The 27,966-nt window shown below is 37.4% G+C and overlaps 1 protein-coding gene across 1 annotated transcript in view; it reads left to right on the top strand.

The window, feature by feature from the left end:
• The window catches only part of CDKAL1 (CDKAL1 threonylcarbamoyladenosine tRNA methylthiotransferase), a 379,155-nt gene that overhangs the window by 220,809 nt on the left and 130,380 nt on the right, over window positions 1–27,966 (top strand). Inside the window, exons 10-11 of the mRNA XM_082282699.1 lie at window positions 11,428–11,594; window positions 26,163–26,308. Of these exons, the coding sequence (XP_082138825.1) occupies window positions 11,428–11,594; window positions 26,163–26,308 (313 nt within the window). The remainder of the gene's footprint in view (window positions 1–11,427; window positions 11,595–26,162; window positions 26,309–27,966) is intronic.

The following is a 27,966-nucleotide window of genomic DNA, read 5'->3' as shown; positions in this document are numbered from 1 at the left end:
AATATTCTTTTGTTGAAGATTCATGGACAGAAGCTCATTTCTCTTTATTTAGATTTAATTCATGTTCCTATGTTGACATATAATAATTTCATCAAAAAGTAAATTATTGTTTAGATTGAGACCTTTATGGGCATTAATCTGTTTGAGAAAAATACATTAATATCCTTCAAAACCTTTGAATGATTTCACTTTGACCTCCCTGTGGACATCTCCAACAGATTTTAATTGCATTCTGCTGATGATATATTTTGGTGGTCTATCATTGAATACTTAAAATAAATTTAGATTAAGGTGGCTACACACCAAAAAGGCTTTGAGTACTTTGTGAGAATTCAGTGGATATAATTAAACAACTTCATGATTTAGAACTGGGGAAGGTGTATGACTAGTGCAATGCAAGCATTCTCCTTTTTTGGTCGAACGGACCCATTTAGAGTTGCAGAGACAATACCATTCATTTGAGAAAATATTTTAAGTAACATTGAACATTAAAAGAGAGATTTGACAGAAATTGGGGGATTACAATGCTATTTCTATCTGTAGACTTTCTAATTTGTAATGCCTATTTTCCTGGCAATTCTGTTTCTCATTAACAAAACCAAACAAACAGAAAAGGATACACCCACCATAGTTTTGCTTCTTAATGACTCACTAAGGAACTGTTTTAGCTTATAGTAAGGTGCAGCAAGCTTGAGATACAGGCAGTAATGACTGAATGGTGTTATCTGTGCTGTCAGGAAAAGGTAACTTTAGGTAAGGATTATTATCCTCAGAAATGGTATTTACCCCTCTGTATTGCTGGCTTATGGAATTCGAATACCCTAAGTGCATTCCATGTTTAGCTGACCACCTTGCCCTTGAACATGCTGACTCTGTTCCCTGCTTTCTTGTCATCTATGATACATCAGTTTGACAGATTATTGAGCTATTTTCACACTTTATACAAAGAATAGTTGTAATTAAAATCAGTCTTTTCCCTAGGATTCAGTATTTCCATGTAAAATGACTGTGATATATTGAGGAATTGATAATAAACAAAGCAAGACGAGCCCTTTTTTATTAAAGTATTTCTGTATTCTGTATTCTGTATTGCCATTTGAGGTTTACAGTATTATATCTTGGCTCATAACTTAGTGTGAAACAAAGCATTTAACACTTTTATATTTGTCCCTTATGATAGTATTCTATTCTAAATTCTAGGGGTTTTTTTGTGATTAGAACATGAAACGTTTTAAAAGATGTCTCCCCTAATCCTGGTATATGTCACAGAACAAAGATTAATTATTCATTTTCGTTAGCTTTTCAGTCAAAGAAAGACATAAGCTATCTCCTTTCTCTGATTGCATTTTTGAAATTTCAACATTTTACTGTAACCCAAATTATTTTCAACTAATTTTCAGCTATTTTTTAAAATATCATCTGTAAATACCCAAAATGTGGGTTTTTTTCTACTTTTGCTGTTCATCTATTTAAAAAAATAAAAGTAAAAAACATTGAATGAAGTAGGACTGTAGGATTCAGCTCTTGAAAATGCAAGAAATTTGAGCAGAAGAATGCTCTGTGGAGGATGAAGTTCCATGTCAAATACTTCCAATACACCCTGGCAGCTTGTGTGCAAGCTCCTGTTGTAGAATTTTTAAGTCATTCTCTTTCTGTAGAAGATAGATTCAGAGAGTTATTTAGCTTGGCTACAAACATTTTTAATGATTGAAACTTGGTATGCCATTTTACTTCCCGAGAATTAATCAGTTTCCATGAAAACATGTTGTTTAAATTAATCCAAACTCATTAGCACTACAGAGATGGATACTCAGTAAAAAGCCTCCATTAATTAGCACTGCATCCTGTAATATGCCTACAGCTCGTGACCATTTCCTTGAATTTGTGCAGTGTGTGACCCTTTGCATTTGATATTCATCTACAGCAGAATGCTAGCCCATGTTTTGGGTTTAGAACAGCGAGCGTATGTTATAATGAGTGGCACGTTACTCTCTTTTTCCCAATGAATTCCAAAGCCATAAACAAGATTTCTCATATACCTCATTTTGAATTCAGAGCTCAATGCAGGTTTTTCATTTGTGTTTTGACAATAGGCGTAGCAATAATAAATTTTGTTTCTTCAGTTTTTAAGTTTATGGAAATTTTGCTCTTTGTCTTTAAAGTAGCTAAAGAGTATTTGTGCAGAGTGCTACACTGACCCTTCTGGTGGAGGGTCGAATATTCTCTGCCTGCTTGTAGTGCCAGGACAACATGAGCGTATCAATATTTCACAAAGTGTATTTGTGAGGGATAGAGTGGAGAACAATAATTCCATGCTTCAGGAACCTGCATTTCTATATGCTGCATACAGGGGTGCAGAACAAAACTCATGCCATGTCTGTGTTTTCTGAAATTGCTTTCTTTTGTGTTTAAGTCTCTTTTTGCAAATCTGTTCCCTATAGTCACCCAGTCCTTTACTCTTTATTATCTTAATGCATGTACCATTGCCTATCATTGAACTTGCTCCTTGAATAATGTTACTGGTTCTGCGAAGAACTGATTAGCATCAGGCAATTAGGTCCCTGATCATTTATACACCTAAGACTTTTATTCTGTTAACTCAGGCAGTAGATGTCCACTGTCTCTGAAAACCAACTGAATTCTTGTAGGATGTCTGTATATGGAATGGCAAATTTTAGTTTTATCTCTTTTCAGCTGCCAAATATAATGATTAAGTGGATTTATTTCTTTTCATTCTTTCATTTGTGCAAGAGCTAACCTTCGAAACAGGCCATTGTGTACATAACACACATGCCTGGAAATAGGAGGGTCACACGCAGGTGACCAATAGAAAAAGCACAGACCTCTCTCTTGAAGAACAACTTCCTCAGCCTGAAAAATAGGACCAACTCATGAAATTCAACTATGCGCTTTTCCCTCCATTTTTAAAAAAAATCTTTTCCTCCCCTTTCTCTTCAAACTGGCTACAAACCCCAATTTATCATCATGATGTATGGTATCATTAATCCTCCTTGAAAGCAAGATGCATAATGCTGCAGTGTTGGCACTGAGCAAACTTCAGCAGCCGGACTGTCTTCACGCCCCTTTGAGTCTCTCTTGTTCTAGCAGAATGAAACTGGACTCTTAATAAGTTTAGCTATCACGCTGTTTGCAGCAGCAAGTGACCTATTATCCTGTTCCCTTTCCTTCCCCTCCTTCCTCTCCCCTTTGCTAACACACTACAGCTACAAAACAAGCGAGACAGGGCTGCTGGTTTGTGCTCTACCAGTGAGCTGTTAGGAGCAGAGGGCCCTATAGGGGTAGAATGACCTCTTTTGTAAGCAAGGACAAGAGTTTGCTTTGTGGGAGAGAGAAACCTTTTATGCTTTCTTTGGTATTTAATGATTAGTTGGCTCTATCTGCTGCATGCTTTTGATTGGGAACTCTCAAACTTTTTTTTTTTAATGCCGCAGGAAGAAGGAATAATTTAAATGAAGCTTTTAGTACTGTTACAAGCTTTTTTATTCCTTGTTTCGAAAAACTCCTTCTATAAAAATACTTTGTTTATCAATATAGTAGGAGAATTGAGCAAAATAAACTATGATACAAATTATAGAACTGCTAAACCCTACAACAGTCACAGGTAGTGAACTTCCTCTGTAAATGCCTTGATGGCAAAGCATTTTCTGCAAAAGGAGCAGTTCTGGTTTTGAGACTTTTATGTGATGGATTTAGATAAATAAGCAAATTCAGTGAACCCATATTCTATATGGTTTCATCAGTAATTTCTCAGATGCATGACTTTGGAAAAGTAAAATTTTGAATAAATGCATTTGCAGCTTCCACTTTCTTAACCACAGAAGATAAAATGGAAAGCTGCTGTTAGTCATGTGGCTACTAGGTTCATCTATCAGACTTCACATCTAAATATAAAGCAGATGGTAGAGGATTATTACCTAAAACTTACTTTGGTGTTAGTAAGGAGTAGATGGGTAGCTGGGCCAGAACTCTTAGTTTCAGTATGGAGTTGTTCTTGTAAAATCTCCAAAGTAACCCTAAAAATTGTTGTGAAAGGTGGTAGTAGAAGTATGTGCATATGTTGTATTATTGGAGGGGAGGGGCGAGGTTTTTTCACTTGTGCAAAACCACAGTGTTTTGTTATTCTAACTTACAAGTAATTAAGGAAAGTTCTTGTTCCTAATGCTTGTTATTTTTTTACTGTGGTTCAGCTCTGATTAGATTTTGTAAATTACATAAAATAACACAAAAATATGAGTGCATTTTGAGGGGAAAAATGTATAAAACATAAATTAAAAAAAAATTATTAGCACATTTTTACTGAAATAGAACCAAGCTGTTTCCTGAATTCTTTTGCATAGTGCTTGATAAGGTATTTCTTCAGGTCTTTTCCATAAAAGTTCATTTAAGCTCTGATTTCAACTTCGTATGTAAGTGAGAGAAAGAGAGTAGGTTTTACTTTGTGAAAATATAACTGAATCTAACCAAAATCCAAAATATGTTTCATACTTTTGAAAAAGCAATTGGTGGAAGAGTTAAGGAGGCCCAAGGTGCAGTTAATTTTTCTATTTTTCAGTTTGTGAATATAGCCCAAACCTTTTTGCATTAGTTTGCAAGATCAGGAATTCACTGTAAGTATCTGTCACATCTGTAGTAAATGATCCTTTAAATCAAGTTCCTGTTATGGCTTCATAGGGTCTGAGAATTCCATACCATGAATATATACGAACGTATAGCATTTTCATATAAATACATGAGAACTTTAATCATTTGTTAGTGTAAACATTTACTGAAGCATGTTGGCAAGGAGAAAGAAGAAATTATTTAAATTTGGTTGCTAAGTGTGGTAGACAACACAGGCAAACAGAATCTTCCAAAGTGATACTGTTCAGTGTTGTACTTTTAAAATAACGCGTTATTCCTACATAGGTGGAATGATTTCAGTCAGTATAATTTGGTCTGTATGTCACTTCATATTAGTTTCCAAACACTTGTTCTCAAAAATATGTAGACCATAAAAGTTACTGTGTTCATTTCCTAAGCACTCTAATATATGTGTCATCCTGTGGGTAGTAGAAACCACAACTGCTTTAAAGGCTTGTACTGAACTAAGCACTTGCAAAACACAGCTCTAGTTTTTGTAACTGCAGACTGACATCCAGAAGTAATAGAAATAATCCTGCAGTGAGAGGCATCCAAGTGTGCTGAGAGTGCTGGCTGATGTCATTATGAGGCTGTTCTCTCTCATCATTCAAAGGACATGACAACCAGGGGAGATTCCTCATGACTGTAAGAAGGGGAATGTCACCTTGGCCTCCAGAAAGAACAAGAAGGGAGAACTGGGGAACTACAGGGCAGTTGAACCTCACTCCGTATGGAGCAAACATTCCTAGAAGCTGCATGCTGGCACAGGAAGGACAAGAGGGTACTTGGGAACATGTGGCATAGGATTACCAACAGCATACCATATGACACAATACCATATGACGGTCCTGAGTGACTTTTCAGATGGGATGTCTGGCTTTGTGGAGGAGAGGAAAGCAGTGGAGTTACAGTGTTTGGGGGTGGGTTGGTTTGGGGTTTTTTGTGGGGGTAGGATGTTGTTTGGTTTTTTGTTTTGGGGTTTTGGGGTGGAGTTGGATTTTTTCTTCTCTTTGCGGGTTTTCTGTTCCGTTTTGGTGTGGTTTGTTTGGTTTTGTTTACCTTAAATTTGTCTATACTTCAGCATAGTCTCCCATAATGTTCTTAGAGTAGTGAGATAGAGACTGGATTAGTGGGTGATGAGAGGGTAAAGGAATTTATTGGTCTGTCAGGTTCCCAGAGTGGCAATCCATGGTATAAGGTCTAGCTGGCAGTTACTAAGGGTGTTTTGCAGAAATTGATACTGGAGCCAGTATTTCATGTCTTTCATAACAAGGTGGACTGCAAGATAGAGTGCATTTTGAGAAATCTGGGAGATGATACTCAAGTTAGGGGAGTACTTGACTGGCTGGATGGTACAGCTAATATTGCAAGGGACCTCACCTGCCTGGAGAAATGGACTTGCTGTAGCTTCATGAAGTTCAACAAAGGCAAGTAAATGTCCCAAATCTAGGGTGAAATACACCATGCTGCGCTATGGATGTGGAGAACTGACTGTCTGGGAAGCAGCTTTGCAGCCTTTGGAGTTCCTCTGGGAAAGCTGGTGCACATGAGTCAGCAGTGGAACCCCTCCACAACTGCCAGCTGTGCCCCAGCTGCTGTTGGAGAGTGCAGCCACAGGCCCCAGGGAGTGACTGGTGCCTTGGACTTGGCAATTATGAGACGTCACAGAGAGAGTGCTCTCTCCTTTCTTGGGTGCCTCAGGACAAGGCTGACACACTGCAGCAATTCAGCAGAGGGACATTGAAATGACCAGTAGGATGAGCACATAACAGACAAGAAAAGAATTTGTGGAGCTTTTGAAAAGAGAGCTAAGAGGAGTTACTATTGCTGTTTATGACTGCCTTATAGGACAGTATAGAGAAGGCAGAGCCAGACTGTCTTGAAGTCAGACAGGTCTTGCAGAGGTAGGATGATAGGTAACAGTACAAGTTGGAACACAGCAAATCACAATTAGGTGCAAATAAAAATATTTTACCCTTAGGGTGGTCAAATATTGGAACAGATTACCCAAAGTGGCTGTGGTATTGCTGTCCTTGGAAATATTCAGAACACAACTGCAATGGTAGTAGGTCAGCTCATATTCATGATGTTGTTGAGATCTTGTTCTCCTGTTTGTGGCAAGCATTAAGAAAACAGGAGTGGACAACCATCTTCCATATCCTTAAGACTGTCCAGAAGGGTAAAAAAACAGGTCTTTTAAAAAGAGGAAATACTTTTGAGCATTAATAAAGGCCCTCTAGAAATCCAGGCTGTGAGACAGGTTGTACGCAGTGCGTCGTCAGCAGAACTGCAGCACTGTGTTTGTCTGTACGATACGGTGCTGAACCGTAAGCTGACCTGTACTTAACAAAATACAGAAAAAACACTGATCCTTGAGGTCATAGCCTGACAGCTTGCCTCTTTCACCAGCTCTGAACCTAGACCTGTCTTTTTTACCTCAATCTACTTTCTTCATCTGCTTGCCAGGTATCCTGCATTCTGTAATTGTGACAGTTTGGTGTGAGTTACTCTCTGGGTGACTCTGGTTAGTACAGGATTGTGTCCAGCTCCATTTGTTCTATCCTCCTGAAGCCCTGTATATATACAGATGAAATAAGAATAAGGGTTTCTTGGTGAGCTGGAAATAAATCCTTCCAAACCCCTTGTAGCATCAGTTGTTCCCAGTTTGATTTTCTCTTTCAGGAAGTCCCTGCAATGGGATGTTTCAGTGCTGATCCATGTGGCTGAACTGTCTTAAGAGGATGCTTTGACAATGGCGAATCAATGCTTGCAAAGTACTTCAGAATTACAGGAGGAAACTGATTCCTCCAAATCTCAGTTCTGTTTAAACTTGCATTATGTCCAGATTGGCTATATGCACAGATGTCTTCACAATTTCCCAGTTAAGACACTGATTCAGCAAAGTAATCTAGCATGTACATATACACACATACACATCAAGTGTGTAAATGGTGCTTGTAAAATCCATGCTGAATAAATAAGGAGAAGCTCAAATAATTGAAGAGAAAATAAAGTCGGCTAAGCTCATTTTGAACAACGAATTTGGTGTTTCCTAAGCCTTTATCTTTGGCCTTGATTTTCTTGGTTTTAAATAATTCTACGGTTGTTATCAGGAATGGTCAGATTGACTGTCCTCAAGTCTGCAAGAGTTTCAGACAATCATTTAAGTAAAGCCTCCCTTGGCAGATGGTCTTTCAGATTTCTGTGGTGCATTGAGAGAGGTATTTCTGTGGTCTGTACAGCACTGCAGGCTGCCATAAGAATTCACTGTTGGAGAAGGAATCACAAGGAGGTCAGGCAGTTATTGATAAGCATACGTGGGCTACTGAGAAGGTCAGAGTCAGGGGTCTCCCACTGAGGCAGCCTGCAGAGAACTGTGCTGTTGGAAAAGCCACTCCTGTTCACATTGAAAAATCTGCCAGGAAAGAGGAGAACAAGAAGGGGAGGAGAAGGAAAAAACAGGGGGATTTGGGGATTGAATTTCATTTGTACGAAGTCAATTATCAAATATGAGACTTTCACTGGGTTTGGTGTCCAATATTTTAACATCTTCAGATATTTTTGTAGAGGAAAATAAATTCATTTTTCTGATGGAGTAGACTTCCCTTCAGTTTAAAGGATGCTGGTACTGCTGAAAACAGCATTTACAATAGTGATGGGAAGATAAAGCCAAATTAAAATGTTAGAAGTTTTTATTTAATTAAAGAAATTAATAATTTCAAGTAGTCTCTTAACCAGAAATGCACATATTTTGTAAAAGTGATAGCTGTAGGATTTCTAATCTTCTTTATGACAAGGATTGTTTACCCCACAAAAATGAAGTTAAAACCCACGTCAGATAATCTGCAATGAGTATTCTTTATGCTGAGACATGTGAGAAGGAATAGGCTCAGAACTTTCTTCATTTGCTTGGAACCTATTCTTTTCCCAGCATTTTTAATTCTCAGTAATCTCAAATTACAGCAGAGCAGAGCTCAGAGGCCAACTATTAAGGTTTCTCTTTTGTGCTGGATAGTGATGGCAGAGTGAGAAATAAACCACGAGCTGTGACCAAAGGCAGACTTGTAATTACTTGGATATAACAATAATTTGCCTTAATACTGTAACAAATGCTCTGAGTTTGCACATCTCAAGTCGGCTGTTTGGATCAATTTTCTTGTTTACAAAATCAACTTGCCTTTATTAGCACCAAAATTGCCCAGTAACAAAGTGGTGAATGATCGAGTGAGGTTTGCTGCAAAAGAAAGGAAAAAAATTCTGAACATGATTAGACAGTGGATTTAAATAGGTTCCTGTGGAGGGCTGGAGTTTGGAGGGGAACTGGGTGGAGTGAAAATAGGAAGTGTTGACTGACTTCATTAATACTGTCTGAGATGTCTATTGTTTTCTCCTCTTACCTGGTGTAAGTTTAGGCTCCTAAATGGAGGATGCAAAGGACTAAAAAAAAATGGCCCAAAATCAGTTGACACAAAACCTCTATCACACACAGTTATGTACAAAATTGATTTATCCTATTTATCCTACTTGTAAATATTTATCACTCACAGTAGCTTTCAGTATTTGAAGATTCATTTTGTCAACCTGAAGCTGGGACGTGAACTTTTTCCTAAAATACAGGTGTTCTTCCCCCTCCCTACCACCCCCCTCTGTCCCCCCCATAATAAGACTACATCCGTGGATCTCACAGCATGAATTATTCCCATTGCTTGTTGTTCAACACCCTGATCGGAGAGCAGATGAGACAGTTATTCCTGTTGTTGCTGATTTACTATTACAGCTGCTTCCTCTTCTTGTGATTTAATTTGAAGTTTCAGCCCACCAGGGGGCTAATGGTCCCCACCTATGCAGCTTTAAAAGCTCGCTGTTGTTTTCCACTGGAATGTTATTTCCATTCCTAGCCGGTGATTTATTTTTTTTCCCTCAGTGTTCATCTGCTAACTGTGAGACAGTATTCCATTAGCCGTTTTCATGAAAAAAAGAAAAAGGAAATCCAACCCAAACCCCCTGCAACTCTTTAGATTGAAAGCTTGCAAATGAGAATTACTCCGTTGCAGTAGAAACTCAGCAAATCAGTAAGTTTGGTAGTGTTCTTATGGCCATTGGAGACTCATATAAAGAAACATAAACCAACCAAAACAGGACCATATCAATCATTAAGAATCCTTATATTTCTCTTCTTTTTAATACATAGCGTATAAAATTCACTTCTTTTTTTCACGTATTTCAGGAAAATGTAGGGCAGGTGGCAAACCCCAGAGTATGCTTCATGGTGGGTACTGCCTGTGGTGAGATGAATTCCAAAAACATTAGCAAGTGCAGTGATATCCACTGTGTGATTGTGTACTGCAGGCAGATTCTGCACAGGGAGCTCAGTTTGAGTGTGACTGCAAATAGTACTTCAGGAATGCTTTACAACAGACTTCTCTCAAGATCCAAATCATAGATCTCCCTCACTAACCTATTCTTGAAGCAAAACTTAAGAAGTGATGAGTTTTACAGTTAACCTTTAATTTTTAAGCATTCTTCATTCTAAGTAATAAATTACCTTGAAAACATTTCTGTACAAGCAGGATTAACTTTGATGCTCAACATAACTTTCTCTCTGCCTTTACTGTGAATTTAAGAGTAGCAGTGTTGAATTTACGTTTTGTAAAACATTTGGTTTTCTAGGTTTATTGCTTTTTATGTGATTAAAGGCTGTGCATGTGCTTATGTTTTCCTCATCTGAGTATATATTTAAAACATAAACATTTACGTTTTATGATACATTCTCTGCTGGTCCAAAGAGTGCTTTGATGAATTATGAATAGTGTTTGGGTATTTCTTTTACCAGTTTATGACTGGTTTCAGAAGTTTAACTCTTCACTGAGTTAATGCTATCTTATCTTGCTAAGAATCACAGGTGTTCTCCTTGCAGACACCCTGTTTTCAATGGCTTATTTTTTGCTTTGGGGTGGTAAGGAATGGGAGAGGGAGGGATTGCATTGCAAAAAGGTTGAAAGCTGGGCAGCCTGGCAGAAGTGGCTGTGTGAAACCTCAGTGCTTTCAACTATTATTAAAGGGTGGTACAATCTTTCCCCTCTTTGAGTAGGAGGATATTATTACCAAATATCAGTGTTCAAGGTTGCTATTTACAATATAAGTCAAATGCACTACTTCCTAAGGCTCTGATTGATGGAAAATGAAGCATTAACTGCCAGGAAACAGGTTTTCCTGTACTATCACTCTGTCATGCAGTGGTCACTAACCTTTTCAATACAGCCTTAATATTGCATTGCTAATTGTATAATTTAAGGAATACAAGATTTTAATAGTTACTTCAGGAGGAATGTTAATCACGGTGCTTTAGAGCTGGTTTTGCTCAGTGGAAGCTCACCAGTTAATAAGCTAACTACTGTAATAACCATTAGTGCAAACTCTGCCTGGGTGATGTCGCTTGCCGTGTTTAATGAATTAGGCTCAAAAAATAAAACACAGTACTAAACTTGTCTGACTTGCTGTAGAGGCAGCACAGAATTAGTCATTGGCTGTGAATGTTAATCACTCCACAGCAATGATAATTTACAGCATTGTTGTAGCACTCTTGTGCTCATAAAATGAACTTAATAACCCACTGCTACCCATGGGATAAGCCTTCCTTCTCCTTCCCTTCCCTTTGCAATTGAATACCCAGTCTGGCTGCATAATAGCCATGTGAAATACTGCATTTAAAAGAGTGAGCAGCTGTATGATAAAACAAACAGCTCTAAAACAGATTTGTTAATTATCTCTTTCTTTTATTCGCAGAGGGTGTTTGTGAGATATGGCTGACCAGTGAAGACACAGGGGCTTATGGCAGAGACATTGGCACAGACCTCCCCACGCTTCTGTGGAAGCTGGTTGAAGTTATTCCTGAGGGAGCTATGCTGAGGCTTGGCATGACAAACCCTCCCTATATTTTAGAGCATCTGGAGGTAAGGAAGAAAAGGAGTCATTTATATGCCGACGTAGACGTTCATTGAGTGAGTCAGCATGGAACCTTGTGTGAAGTGTCTTTCATTTTAAGTAGTAGTTTAAAAAAATAGTAGACTTAAAATACATTTACAAAATTAGGCTAATGATGTTAAGCCATTGGCCTGACACAGCAAGTTATTGAGATAATGAGATACTCAAATAATTTTGGAATTATGATATTATTGAGATCTCTGACCTGTAGGACTTTATTGTAGTGATTGATGTTCATTCGTGTGTATGTCTGGTGTTTCCAAGAACGAAAGGAAATGTCACTAGCAAGTGATGGACTATGGGATTGAAATTTTCTTCCTGCTGCACCTCAAACAAATATTTCCAGAAACATTATATGCTGGTCTCACTCAGTGATGCATTCATGATCCTATTTTTAGTGTATTTAGCACTTCCATTATAAGAAATAGAAATGTAAGTGTATATCTGCGTTTAAAATACATGTAACAAAGCAGTTCAATGAAATTAGAAGTATATAACAATGTAAATTTGAAGGAGTATCCTATTCATGCAGAGGAGGAAGTGAGTGTTTCTTTTCAAAGGTAGGTTGGTTTTGATGGATTCTGTCACCAAATGAATTTATTGAAATTTCTAGGAACTGTACACAGAAAGAACACAAATGTAGAGAGGAGGAAAAAGGAGGGAAGGAAGTTGAAGGTAAATTTTGTAACCATGTGCATGTGTAATACCAGATAAGTAGCTGGTAGCCATGCTGCTTTCCCAAAGATATTATAACATTAATAGTTGCACCTGTGCTCTGAGGACATCAAGGACAGTATTTCCTCATCAGAGTGCTATAACTGCATGTTTTCAACCTATTGTTGAAGCATGAGGGCCAGAGAAATCTCATATTGGTAGGAATAAGCAAGTTTTCACTTCACCAACTAAAGAACATGAACTGCAGAAACCTGCAAGAAGCTTCCTGGGTTATTTTATTCTTTGGTTTAGCATACACTTCACTAAGAGAGAGTCTTAACTCAGCACACTGAATAAGAGCCTTCAGGAAGTGGAGTGGTTGTGTTTTTGAGAGCTTTGCATTGTGTCTCTCATATCTGTCACAAGCTTTTCTTCTTTTTTTTTATTTTAACATTTTTCAGCATCTTGTACAAAAGCAAATCAAGCTTTTAGCAATTTTCACAGTTAGTGTCTTTGCTTTCATTTTTAATTCACATTATTAGAAGTGTTTTGGCACAGACTGCTGCTTTTGTCACTGCTGGTCATTGTATAAGTACTCTCAAAGCTTTAAAAAAAAAAAAAAAATCAGTTGCTGTAAATAACAAACTGCTCTGCCGAGATAAGGGGCACTCTTGATACAATCTGAGAAAAGTGGAAAGAATGTTCCTTTCCTTCAATCAGTAGCCATCATAGTAAGTGTGAGCATGTCACAAATCTGTAAATTTCTGATACCTAGTCTTCCTCTTTCTAAATCTTCCAGAAGGTGCTGTAGGTAGGACTTCATTTTTTTTATCTGACTCATATTTAGGAGAAATGCTCTTATCTCTTTGAAAATGGATCTTTAGGTGTCATGGCAAAGTGAGAGGAATTCCTGGAAGCCTTGAATGTTGCTGTGCAGAGCATGTGTTTGTGTGCACCAGCCTTTTTGTGCAGCAACATCTGCTGTTGCTCATCCTCTTCAGTGCTCCATACAATTTCCAGTTTACATGATTTTTCTAAGGATTATTCAATCACATTTCTGTGTTTCGTGTGTGACCAAGAATTTCTGATCTTGAAATTTGGTGACATAATTTTGCGGATTTGTGAAACTAAATTTATAAAAAATTTTTTTGCCTTCTGCGTTTTTATCTAATCTCCTTTTCCAAGTGTACCAGACTTGTCTCTGAAGGATCACTGGGGAATGTAAGCAGTCTCCTGTATACATTTTCACCAAACAAAATAAACTTTTTATGAACAACGTGCTTTTAACTTTCCAGTTGAAGAAAGGTTAAAACTGTAATTTGTTTAAACAACCAAAATTAAGTGAGAAGCTGATTAACCCTCATGTCAGTTGATTAGGATAAAATCCACATGTAGATCTGTTATCTCCTGAAAGGTATGAAGATGTTTTATTCATTGCAAACATCTTTCATTAATTGTTTTAAAAGGTGCTGCATGTTACTAATTTATTTTGTTAGAAGTCATCTGTCTAATTAGGATGTTGTTTGGCTTTCTGTGAAAAAATTTTACCTGGGAAAATGTACTAATCTTGTGTCACTTTTTGTATGCAATGAAAAGGACAAAGTCATTCCAATCATGTATCTTTTTTAAAAATCAGACATTTTTGGCAGTTGCATACAACTGTACATGTGCAACTGCTCAGCAAGGGTTTATTTCACTTTAGAAATGATATGTGGCATAGAGCAACAGTAGTCATCTAAATGTAGAAATTAATTTTAAGATCTGGATAGAGCTTCCCTAGAGACTCAGCCTAAAAGCAATGATTTTGATTCATTTACTTTATTTCTGTATTTATTGGAGCAGCTGAGAGTGTTTCATCTACCTCAGTATCTGGGAATCAGTTTCTTAGTTTCCACTAAGGAGTAGAAGCCAACAGCTCTGCTGTTCTACTGATGGAGGCCAGCACAGGGAGAGTAGTAGGAGGAGGAAAACAACTTCCCTTGGGTCAGGAGTGGTGGGATTAGAGCAGAGGAGGGGGCAAAGGAAAGCTGTGAGCGCTTGTAATGAGCATTAAGTCTCTTATTCTGGAAGGCTTGGTAGATCTGGGGGCCTGGGCCAATGGCCATCAAAACTCAAGTTGGTTTAAGGTAGGTTGTCAGTTTAAGTTTTCATATGATTTAAAATAGCATAACCAGTGCCTTCAGGTAGTTCTGTCAGATAAATGCCATTCTGTACTTGAAGATGTTTGTCATTTCAGAGGATACTGTTAATCTCATGAAAATCCTTACTATGCTTGCATTGTGTGGTCTTGCAATTTAGTACTTTAATTTTTTATTCAGTAAATATGGTGGTAATAGTGCCTGTGTAGCATGGACAGTCTTGGGATGAGAAGCAACCATGTGTTTTCAAACTGTATCTGCATTCATTTGGGCCTTCTTGTCTAAAAAGAAAGATATGTTTGGAACCATGCAATGCTTTATAGTAATGCAAAATACGAAACACTTATTGACATGCTGGATGCTGACCTAAGTCATTACAAAAAGAGAATTTTTCACAATTATTCTGGGTATAATCTAAAATACTACATTTTTTAGCTGCTGTTTTCTTTAGCCAGAGATGATGTCTGTGCTTACATTAGTGCATAGTATGAAGTATCAAGAGCAGATGAGGAAATCACAGAATTTGGTAGTGAAGCCACTATATCTAAATTTATCTGCATTTTGGAGGCTTTACTTCAAAATAAATTTAATTCTCTTAATCAAACTTTCCCACTAGCCATGATCCAAAGCTGTTTCAAAGACATACCATTAGTTTGAATTCCTCTGTTCCCACCAAGGGCTTGGAGTATATTCACTGTGGACCTGGAGTATGGCTACTGCTCTGATTTCCTTGGAAGTGAGTTTAGTTTGCCCACTGCGAAGTTCACCCCAGACTGAACAAACCAATGGCTGTGAAGGGAGCACAGGAAACTGCACTTCAAAATTTCACTGCTGCTTTCAGTGGGCACATTAATGTGAACACAGCAAATCCTGGCAAGACTTCTCCAGCATGAGGTTTGTTGGTATGACAGAGAGGATTATTTGGCATGTTGAAAGACACTGAAGGACCAGAGACTCCAACTCTTGGTCATGGTACTAAGACTGAGAGGGAAGTTGGAGTTTGTGGTTTACCTGCAGGAGACATCCTCAGTTTTCCTCTCAGAGAACACCTGGCCAAGCAATGGAAAAGCATTCTGTTTTCTAAAGTGCTCTCACAGTCTTAGCAGTCTGTTTGAATGGATACATCATGAGGCATATAGCTTGCTTATTTGAAGATTAGTCTCAAACTGAGATTTTGAGATATGCCCTTGTCCAGTGTCAATCCTATCTTAGTATGTTGATGCAGCATGACATTGAGGAAAACTTGGGATTTTACCTACATGGAAGAAAACGTTAATAAACAGACATGAGCAACTATGGCCAGGGAAAAATAATTTGCCTCAGAATTTATTTTTGTTTTATGTAATGTGAAGGGGAAGGTTAGTGTTAGAGTCCTTTAGATAGTCCTAGAAAAACCTGCAAGTAGTGCCTGTGTGTGGTTACCCTGTGGGTTCTTGCCCATATGTCTTTGCACAGAGCTACTGCTCTAATTACACACACTGCCAGATGTCAAAGATTTTATCACCCCGTGGTATCAACATGTAGCAAAAGTACGTAAGAAATACACCCTGCTTTAGAGGTAACCTCCAGGCATTTCTTCCCCAGTCATTTTATGAAACTACTTACTAGTGCTCTGGTGAGGCAGTGTTTAACATCCACTTCCAGTGACTGATGGAGAGGGAGGATTGGGAAAAATCCATTAAAACAATAGTAGTAGCTAAACAGTAAATGGGAATTAGTCTGAAAAGTGAAAAATAAGGTTAAATGTATAGCAACTTAAAATTAATTAATGTTCATGGCATAGTGTTAGATATTAATTTTGCCTTGACTATATTTCACTTTTCCTTAGGTTTAAACTTAATTTTCTTTTTAAGTATCCGGGGCTCTGTCGAAATCACAAGGGACTCTAGATCATCCAGACTGTAAAAGGGCAGGGACTCACATCTCAGCCTTAGCTTGTGTCCTTTGTGGATTTCACATAATCCCAGAGTTGTCTGGGATTTTAGTACGGCACTTTCTGTGAGTGATGGGATGCTTCCAAATCTGTATAAAGGAGGCAGTTCACACCTGCCATTCCCGTAAGTGCTTAATTTCACATGACTAGATGAGTAGTCGTCTTTGTCACCTGTCAAAATGAGTCTGTCTCAAACCATACTATATGCCATCTGTGGGCTGTATCTCCGTTATTAATTCAGGACATTTGAGTGATACACCAGCCATTGAGATGGAGTCTGCATGGCAGCAGAGTCTTTAAATGCAGAAGGTGTGCCAAGTGTACCACAAGTCGCAGTAGTATTTCTTTGCTCTTTTGCTTTGATTTTTCATGTCAGCTCGGTGTTTATGTTCCTTAACCTCATTGAAGCTGATACCCTACAGATGGCTCCCTCAAACGTGCCCTGACACAGCACATAGGAAATTATTACAGTATTACAGTAAAATTACTAATTCACTTTTCTTTCTTCTTTGTTGTCCTTTTTTTCCTCTGAGTGCACCAAGCGTTTTGGAGCGTTGTGCATAAGCTCAAGTTTTGAATAACCTAGAGTGTAAACTGATTTGAAATGCATTTAAAAAGGGAATAATATGCACACATTCCTCAATGGCAAATAAAAGGGCAGCATAATTTCAAGAATTAAAAGGACTTTAGGGCATGTATTTGCTTTGTTTCTAGTATTATTTTTTGTCATTTTCATAGACTGCTGCTTTTGAAAGTGCCAATTAAAATCTGTTGATTTGACCAGAAAAAATGAAAACTGCAGCATACATTTAAATAAATGAATAGTTAAGCCCCTGACTTCTTATTACTGTGAGTTTTGTAGTGTTTTGTACTCGGTGGACCATGCAACTTTTTCTTGCTGTAATTGCAAAGTTGTCTCTGTGCAAACTGTGTCTGTTTTGCTAGCAGTATGATTGAAAGGAACCTCAGGTACTAAAGGGAGGAGGACAGGGCAATTGCCTCCGTCCTTCTGAGAAAAAAAAACAAAACGTGGGGTATGAAGGGATGTTTACTATTTCCTTTGGTATTATGCTAAATGCTCATTTGTCCTATGGAAGCTGCATGTGCATCTTTGCTTACTCTGTGTATTCCTGCTTTTTATTTTTTGGTACTAAAATAGTCTGTCTCTCCTGTTCTTCCTCTCAAAGTGTTCTTTGTCTTTGGGGTTTTCAAACATAGCACATTTCCTTGAAATTACTCTTTAAGACAGGGTGTCATGGGAACATGAGCTCACCCGAAAGTCAATGTATTTTTTTATATTATGGGGTTAGGAAATGGATGAATCTCTGCTGTGCTTTGGGATACATTTTGTCACACCATTTTCTCTAATCTAGAATTTTAACATCTCAGACACAGCAGATCCTAACGTCTGTAAATGCTTGGTGACATGTTCATTTCCAGCTGGTAGAATATGATTTGGCTTAATAAATGTCGAAATAAGAACCCATTTTACTCTTCCAGAAGGTTTTACGCTGTATTCGTGAATCTTGGGTTCTCTCAAAAACCTTAACAAATTGGGAACTTTGAACAATAAAGGTTTCCTTCCAGACAATGTGGAAGGGAGTATTTGTGTTGTTGGGAATGAAGCTCATGTTCTTTATAACACTAGTAGAAAAAATGCTATGAGATACATAAAGCACTGGCTTTGTTTATGCAAAATTCAGTTTTCCATCAAGACAGAATATTTTATGCATGCATCTAGTGCTCTTCTATATTTAATAGTCTGTGAATAAAAATTGGTATTGCAAAAAGGGGTTAACATTAAGTAGCCCACTGCTTGACCAGTTAAATCTGTGCATATTAGCTGTACCTTAATTATGATTTGCTCATTCGAATGTTTCTCTTGCTCGTTAGATTGCCCAAGAACGAAGAGTATTTAAATGCAGACAGATCCACACTCAATCTTGTGCTGAGTGTCAGGCTGTCTGTCAATTACTTGTAATACTGTCTCATCCCAGCAGTCCTTTGGAGCTGGAGCTTACTTCTGGTGAATTACTAGCAGAAAATAAAAATCACCATTAATTGAGCAATATGTTCAAAGAAAGGGTAATGCATATATGGGATACAGCATTTTTGCTAAATAAAAGTAGGGTTTTTATCAGTTGCCATGTGCTTCAAGGCATTGAGGTAGAAGCTATTGTCAAATGTAGAGCTTGCATAACAAACTGTGCCATGTTCTTTTAATATTTCTGCCTTCATTGTTAAACAAATAACATCTCATTTTCCTAGTTATTTATATTATAATAAGTAAAGTTCTACCGACTACTCTCCATGCTGTTTCAAAAGCTTCTATGTAGTTTAGATGCATAAACCCTTTTGTTTTCTTTGATAGATGAGCTGTCACATTCGCTGTGCTTTGCAGCATCATCTACATAATCTTCAGTAAGACTGCTTGCTTCGTTAGGCTTTGGCATTTGTTTAAAAAAAGGTTGATTTTCTTGAGGTAAAGATATTCTCTTTAAATATGAGAAAAATAAAATACATTGTGTTCTAGAAACTTTAATAAAACTGCACAATAATATTGGCTTTGGGTTGTTGTACCACTGTTAATTGAGGAAAAGATTTAAATCTCTTCTCATTCTTTGAATTCAACTAGTTTAGCTCTGTTAAATGTGCAGGGCTACTGAAGAATGTAAATTCTATTATATCACTCTCGTCATTATGATTTGGAATATTTTTATTCTGTTTTACTATGAAATTTAGGTCAGCTCACAAAAGAAAGTGATAGTATTTGCCTAAAGGTTTAAGTTTTGATTAAAACCTTCCACTATTTTCCTTCCACTGGAACCTGCTAAAGCAGTTGCTATTTTAGATATTGTACTTGCTTGTTTGAAATGAAGGGAAACAATAGAGAGGCTTCCTGGCATTGCACTGTCTCAGTACAGATGAACTCTGGAGGGGTGTGCAATTCATTCTATGACTTCCTTCTGAGCAGAAACCATCAATTCTTTTCTGTTCTATGGGATTCTCATTTTTGAGCTGGAGAACAAATTCATAGTATGGATGAAACTAGCAACCCATTTCACTCATTCAGCTTTCTGAAAATGAAAAAGGTAGTGTGACAATCCTACTTGCCTATTATGTGTGCCTCTCTATGCTTTAATTAATTTCAAGGTTTTATTAGCATAAAGTATGATTGAGACGGAGAGTTATTTAAAGTAGCAGTGTGCTGTTACAATAAATCACCTTTTTAGGGACCTTCCCAATATGTGTTTCTAATACATACTGCAAAAAGGAGTATTAATTTACTTCTGGAAAAAAAATTTCATTTGAGGAGTGCTTAATGATGAGAAATTAGAGAGGACCATAGAGAAAATGAAAAAATACATATTTTCTTGCATGTCAGAATTAATAATTTCACAAGGAATTAGTATTGGCTTTTTGGTTGGCTGGTTTTAAGTCATTAAACCATTGCTCTAGCCATTAATGAAATGTACATTTTACCTTAAAATGAGTCAGTTTTTGGAACTGGACAAACATTGCTCTGAAGCTTCACAAAGTCTCTTTAGGATTGTAATGATGGCTACAGCAGCAACAATAACAGTTCTCATCTTTGAAAGCACTGAACCATTTTACTGCTTGGTGCACAGAAATTAGTGTGGTATTAATGCTGAAGGTGTCACTGAAACAGCTGTGTTTTGGTGACACGGGGCTCAGTCGTGCTTGGGCTCATGGCTCACTACAGGCTGAGTAATAAGCAATCTACTCAATGTAGATGCTGATGCTTAACCTTTTACCCAGTGTAAAGTCAGTCCTGCTTTAGTATTGGAAGCAGAATGTGATAGGGATGCCAGCTCGCTTATTGTGAAGAATTTCAGGAACCAAGGTTTAAGATATCTGTACTAGGAGTTGTTTTGTCAGAAAGTGTGAGTAAGTGGTACTGTGCAAGAAGTTTCTTTTTATTCTTGGGTATACCATGTATAATCTTGGAAAGAAACATACATACCTGCTAACAGAGTAAGAGAATTCTTGATATTTTTGTGTTTACAAATCAGGTACTTAGTGTATTTGGTGCTGCGTGTTTTCTTTGTGCACTGACTCATGGGAAGAGATGTGACAAACCTCAACCTCAGCTGAAGCTTTGGGTTGTGAAATACAGTTATTGTATTGTGATACTATCTGAATATCACTTCTTGTACAGGAACTTGAGTTAGCTTGTCCTCATGTTTAATAAAAGAAATGTGGGAAGCTTTTGAAGGCATGTTAGGTGTTTTTGCTATGGCATGGTTTGGTTTTTTAAGAGATTAGGCTTAATACATAGCTGTGAGCAAGAAAAAGTTGCTTAGCTAGCTGCGGTTTGTCTGTTTTCTGAGGCTGGAAGCAGTAGTGAGATCCCACACCTAGGAGAACAGCTGGGAACAGCTAGGGCTGAGCATATGGCTCTCATGGCTAGTTTTCCTATCAGCAGATCACAGCTTGCAGTCTGGTTTATATCCACTTCGAAGGGTGGCCTGAGCTAATACCAGGTTTGGTAATGTAGAAGGCATTTTTCCCATATGACAAAACAGATTTTTGCCCTCCATCTGGCGACCCAAAGATTTGATTTTAAGGTTCAAATTACATTGGCTAGAATTGCATGGGCTTCTATCAGCTCCAGTGTGACCTGCCTTTATCCTAATGACAGGATAAAGACCTGAGCATGTCATGTCACGTTACGTGGGGTAGGGGTTGCCACTAAGCTTGCCCATCGTGTGGCTTCAGTACATCTCCCCCAGTTAATACACAGATGAGGGAAAGGCATTGCCTTCCAACCAGTGTCCTCAGGGACATCCCACACGTTCTGAGGGTTTTACAGTCCCATTACTCACAGGGGGTGGGAAGAGGGGGGAGAGTTCCCTGTTCATTAGTTTTAACAAAACTACTACAGGCTTTTCAGACTGGATCATAACCGTGTCATCATTCCTGTGCCTGCATCACAAGATCACATCTGTTCCTGAGCTGCACAGAGGAATTTATAAAATGGGCCACAGCCGCTTGATTTTCATCCAGACCATGCTGGTGGTGGCACCACTGGGCTTCTGAAAGACAACAGTCAGCAGAGACCCCTCGTAACATATCCCAAACTAACATCTGCCACAAAGGGATGAGGTTTTGAGGGCGTGCCATTTTGTCATGTTTCCATATGGAAAAACGAGGGTTTCTCTGGGCGTCACTGCTGGCAGAGGACAAAATCCTTTTGCTAGGAAGCAAGTTATTCACATTATCGTGACTCAAACACGAGACAGAATTCAAATACTTGGATTTTGCCTGCTTTAGGTAAGGGGAAAGAATCGCTGTCCGAACAGCTTGCTGGTACTGACATAAAGATGCACAGATATTGATGTTTATTGTCTCTGCAATTTTCCATGGTTGCACATGGTGTCATTGCTAACAGGAGGTGTGATTTTCTGGTTAGGTGGTTAAATTTGTGTATTGTAATTGCTAGGATAAAATACACTGACTAGATAGAAATCTTTCTGGTAATGTGCCTTGTGCTCTAATGTACTCCAGCTGCTAAGAACTAGGAAAAAATATTTCCTGTGATCAGTATCCTAAAGGATGTCTCACATACATTGTTATTTTCCATATGTAGATGACACCTATTTTTGTAGAGTCAGGTTAAAGCAAATTGTGCTGCTCTTTGATCTTTTAGTTCCTACATGAAATTTCATTTTTTGTGTAGTGCGTCCCTTCATTCATAGACACATGATCAGATTCCAGGGAATAGTGAGAAAAGGCAATCAGCTGTTTCAGTTGTGATGAAAGACAGAAAGTTTCTTTCACAGTGATATAATTTCAAAATATTGTTCATTTATTGTTTCCAAATGGAAATAAAATTCTATACTGTTTTTTCTTCTAACTGAAATATGTAACTATAACTAGTAATTCAAAGCACTTTAGAAAAAAAAATATAAAAAAACAACAGGAAGCAGATGTTAAGCTTAGAATGTTGAGACATGAAGAATGTTGAGACTGTGAAGTGCAAATAAGCATTAGCCCATGATGTACTTCAAATACTCTTTGGGATATTAACTAATAGTTTTATTAAGTGATGAAATCTGGTATTCTATGTGCAATCTGTGGTATGGGCAAATCTGTCAACATTGGCTGAGTGTGACTGTTCAGTGCAGAGTAGCTGTAATTTAGTCAAATCTGTGCAGTAAAGAACTTCAGTGTTATTTTAGGGGTAGAGAGGATAAAAGGTAAGACTGGAGCAATCTTGCCTTAAAGCTACAGGTTAGAATGTGCTATTTCTATCTGAACAGTGCAAAGTCTGGAAGATTGATTTATCCAGATTTCCGAAGCAATTGTGCAAAGCTTTTGTTTAATTCATTATTGTGTTTCCTTCTGAATGGCTCACTCAGAGTTTTTGGTTATAAAAGGTAAATTTAAGACCACCAGCAGTACTTAAAAGTGAATGCCAATGAAACAGTGGGTTATCAGGTATTTCTGTCTTGTGTTTGGTTTATGTTAATAATTTGTGTTCTGCTAAATTCACAAAGTTAATCGTTACAATCCTCAAGTACTTGCTGGGAAATCAGTTTATCAGTAGGACCTTTGATTCAAAGCACATGCAGCGCATTTTGTGTAGCTTTAGATCTAGAAAGCAAGCAGGAAAGGAGTTCACAGTATAAAGAGCTATTTGCAAGCTCCTCAGCTCTAGGAGGAGCTTTGACTGTCCAGAACATCCCTGAAACCTGTTACCACAGCAGCTAGGCTGTGTTAGTGTTCCCAGATGGGTTGTGTGTGTGTTGTATGTGAATTTCTGATACACAAGAGAAGCGATTTACTTTCTAAAGAATGCCAGTTCTTTTGATATGGAGTATCTTTCTGAACCAAAATGATGCAGTGCAATAGGCAAGAGTGGTTTTGAGCTTACAGTTGTAGCTTTTACTGTATGTGGGGACCTGTAGGGATAGTTGAAAAATTCAGTTAATGAATGCCAGGCATTCTGTGTCCCATTAGTACAGAACCAAGGGTAATTACTTTAAATGACAACAGTTGTGTTCCCGATCTTGAAAGTTATCAACAACAGTGATTGCAGAAAACATATGTTTTCTTTCTTTCACAGGGGGGATAACTGGAAGAAGCAGTTCTGATTACTCTTGTTTAACACTGGCTGTTGGACACCATTGGTTTAGTTCCTCTTACAGGAGGTGCAGTCAACAGCTCCCTCTTGGGCACATCCCCCTGAAAGAGATAAATTGTGAGACCGGCAGGAGTCTGCATGTTACCGTCAGATCAGCAGCTAGTGGCTTTGGGGTTGGGTGGTTTGGTTTTTTTGAATCCTCTGGGTAGGAAAACACTTCTGAGATTTTTAGAATTTGGTTTTCACTCTTCATACTTCACAGCAAATTTTTCATTTTTTAAGGTGAATATGAGAAATAAAACCAACATTTTCATATAACTAGAGAATTTCTACATTTGTGACTTCAAAAATCAAAACTTTGGTAAAACAAGGCAGGGTTTTTTTAAATGTAATATTTCTACCTCAAACAAACAAACACAGTGAATCTGTTTGTTTTTTTGTTCTGTCAGATGATTCTCAGCCTTATAAAAGCTGGAATAAAAGAACACTTTCATATCTAGAAATTCTAGTAAATGATTTATTACTTTCAAAAAGAATTCACAAAGTGATCTCATATTGAAGAGTCTGTTACTCAGAAGATGCAAAACTTGAGAGAAGTGGTCTATGTTTTAGGGCAAGTTATTTTTAAAAACTTGGCAGATTCAGAAACACGGTATGAAACATGACTTTCATTGGCTCTTAAATCATAAATCTGTTTTTGAAGATTGAATGAAGTACTTGGAACCAAGAGATAAGTAGAATAACAGGCTTTTGGTCCATAGCTTAAGTTTCAGCTCGTATTTCCCATATTTTAGAAGCCTATTTGATTACTGATAAGCAGAAAAATCACAGATGACTACGAAGATGCTTCATATAAATTACATTTACAATATTTTCTAAAGCTTAAAAATAAAAAAGGAAGGTTTCCCAATTTTATGTACTTGTTCTGTACAATTTCAATTTTGATCATATATTCTAGCTGAACATCTACAATTATTAACGGCATAGGTAAGTACAGTTCCATTTGAATTGGACACAAAATTTATGTGGATGTGTCGTAGCCTTTTCTTCACTCTTTTTCATGAAACCAGCTACCTCCAGCTTCCACTGAAAGCCAGGTTCACAGCCTTTCTGTGTTTCAAATTGAGTGCCATCCATTATCAGTATGGCCATTACTGTAATGTTGAGTTTACATACCTGAGATAGACTAGCTGTTGCCTTGAATAATGTAAGCACTTCTCTTAGACATTTATGTAATGGGATCTTAGACAGAAACTTTCAAAACTGCTTCCAGAAGTGATTTGATAGAGTTTGGGTTTTGTACACATATGTTTGTCAGATGAAAAGTGAGTATCGAGAGAGCATTTTTTTTTCTTGTTCTAAAAATCAGTGCTTTTAAAAGCTGGGTTCCTGCAAGTGAAAAGGCATGATGAGGTCTGCCTTCTCTTTGAACAATCTGGGCCAGCCTTGTAGAAATACAGAGAGAAAATCTAGATGTGTGACTAATATTGCTGATTAATGATCTGGAAAAAAATTTGTGAATAGTGCTGATTAATGATCTGGAAAAAAATTTGTGAATAGTTTCATCTTAAAAACTAAATATGGCAACAGTATGTGTTGTCAGGCAGAGTATCTGTGCCATCAGAGAAAACAGGAGAAATGGCCTGAGTGAGCCTGACTGGAGCATGCAGAATGCTCTGGCAGAAGAGCAGTGCTCAGTCCCAGGCCGTTTCCCGTATGCCCGTGGCACAGGGAGAAAGGGAAGACCTTATGTGAAGACCTGGTTGTTTATGGAATGTGGTTCCTTATCCAAGTTCACTTATTTGTTGCAGGACAAAGATTAGCAAGCAGTATGGTACCATATAGCACACAGTCTAGACGCTGGTTGGTCTCAACTTTTAAAAATACTTGAACTTTGTTGGTTGACTGTATGTCCTTAATTGTGTAAATAATAAAAATGAAAGAAACAGGACCACCATATTCTATTCATTCTGTCACCGTGCCAAGCCTCAGCTGGGGGCTTGGTTTGTCTTTCATTAGGAGGTTTGTTTTTGCATTTTGCTATGACCTTTACTTTTTTTTCTTTCGGACCTTTTGCATTTGATCAAATATATAAGATCCTGGTTTTAACTCCACTTTTAAGCTGCCCCCTGATTAATTCTATTCATTTTATAGCCAAGCACTTTTAATTTCTGTCCTCTTCTCTGAAGTAACACAGGTAACATTTCAAACCAGTATTAGTGCAGGTTTGCAAATGATGAGGTGTACCTTAATTAGCAGCTGGCCAACTTTAGGGATGCTCCAATTACAGACATTCTTTTATTGGTATCTGAGAAGTTACTTCACTCTGACAAGGAAGCAACTAACCCTTGCCATCTTCTGAAAACAGCCACTGTCTGAATTCACGAATTTTCACAATGTTTTGTCTTTAAAATTTTCTTTTAAGTGCATAATCAATACTACACAGGGAATGTGTTCCCTATCTCAGAAGAAATTCCATTTCATTTCTTTCTTCTTATTTTCTCTTAAAACAAAATTGCTTTCAGATATTTTCGCCTGTCCCTACACTTACAAACTGGGCTGCAGCAATTCAGCATTGTTCGGGTTTTAGAAGTATTGCTACTGATACTTACTCCATCTATTAATTTAAATGAGTTTTTTGTATTATTTTCATAATGCTTTAAAGCTGCCTTTTTTTTTTTTTTTTTCTGTTAATAACTCTTAGGAAATGGCCAAGATTCTCAATCATCCAAGAGTATATGCTTTTCTGCACATACCAGTCCAGTCAGCCTCTGACAGTGTGCTCATGGATATGAAAAGAGAATACTGTGTGACAGACTTCAAACAAGTAGTGGATTTCCTTAAAGAAAAGTAAGTCTACTAGTATTTGAGAAAATGATGGTGTTGGGTTTGTTGCAATGTCAAGAACATGTGTCTGAAAACACAATTATTTGCAACTTCATCATTAAGGTATGAAAAAAAATGAGGTTCTTTAAGCTTTCAAAGTCTTTGAGTTTTCTGTAAGCCCCTTGATGTGGTTGGCCCCTTTGCTTGAGCTTTTATAAGCATCTTAAATCTCTGCATGACATGCTTTTAATTTGTCAATATATTCCTAATCTTTTTCAAATAATGCATTCTTGATTTTTTTTTTTTACATAAATTACTATATATAGATTGCTTGAAGTTGGAGTTACTGAAGTTGTCTTTAATGTGGCTTTTGAGCAATGCACACTTTGTGTACTAGAAGTGATCCAGCTCCAGCAAATGTAAATGGGTTGGTTTTGTGTTTGTTTGTTTGTTCTAATAACTACTTTATGTCCTATATCTTATGTAAATTTACATCAATATAGTAATACTCTAATCTTGCTTATGGGACTGATGAGTTCTAGATTAATTTCAAAATTATTTCCCTTAACAACAAAGCTAATTGTGAGAAATGAAAGAATGTATCATTAATGTATTTACTTACGCTGACACCAAGATGGAAGTTACACCCACCTGCAAAGCTTTCGTAATTACAAGTAATAATTTAATATCCAAAGAAGTATTTTCTTAGCTTTTAAAAAGTTAATAGTGACATATTTTGATGGATATTTCTGCACCAATTGTCCAGAAAATACGTGTCTAGAGAATCATTTCTGACACCTTGTTTGGCTACTTTCTCTCTTTCTGCTTCCTTTGTTTGTGTGCTTGTTCAATGACTTAAGGGCGGTGGTAGTGTACCTTAGATTGCGTTAAAATACTGGTACATCAAACAAATTTTCATAGTCATTTTCATAATCAGTTTTTTATAGTAATTGAAAAATTCAGAAGTCTAGCTATGTAAAACTTGTCATCTAACAGTTGCATGGGAATTGTAATATGTAAGAAAGAAAAGCAAACTGTGACACAATAGAATCTCTTTTGCAAACTGAATGTGTAATTTATAGGACATTCCTATGCATCTAGGACAACTGATGGAAGTGGAGGTTGATTTGCATTAATTTTCCACCACAAACAATGCCCATGAATTCTTGGCACTAAATTTCATGTGACTGTGGATCAGTGTTAGTTTTTAATTAACAGATGTATTGTATTGCCACATATCTTAAGTGGAACTGTGTCAGTTTATGTCTTAGTTGACTTGAAGCTGATTCATTATTCTCTTCAGTAGTTTTAGCATTGGCAGCTATTATCATAACAGCAGCTGGATTTTCGATAACCTAGTATAGCTGGCACATGTTGGGGCATATGGGGATTTATTAAATCATTCAGCTCTTGCACACAGAAAAGAGTGAATTACTTAATACCCAAATTTAAAACAGCTGGTCACTGAGCATACAGGAATGTACGTCATACGTCTTTTTCCAGGGCTTTTTTGTAGTGAACTTAACAAGGAAGAAAACTGGTTTGATGTCCTGATTTTAAAGAATAATAAACTTTATTTATCCTGCTTATTAAGAAACTACCAAATTATCTAGTAGTTCCTGTCAGAAAATAGTCTCCAGATATTAAGATGGAAAATTCTTTGTACCATATGGCAGCAGGAT

Source organism: Coloeus monedula (genome assembly GCF_965178545.1).
Source record: "Coloeus monedula genome assembly, chromosome: 1".
NCBI classification, from domain to species: domain Eukaryota; kingdom Metazoa; phylum Chordata; class Aves; order Passeriformes; family Corvidae; genus Coloeus; species Coloeus monedula.
The sequence above is the reverse complement of the archived record's forward strand: the minus strand, read 5'-3'. Positions and strand labels throughout refer to the sequence as shown.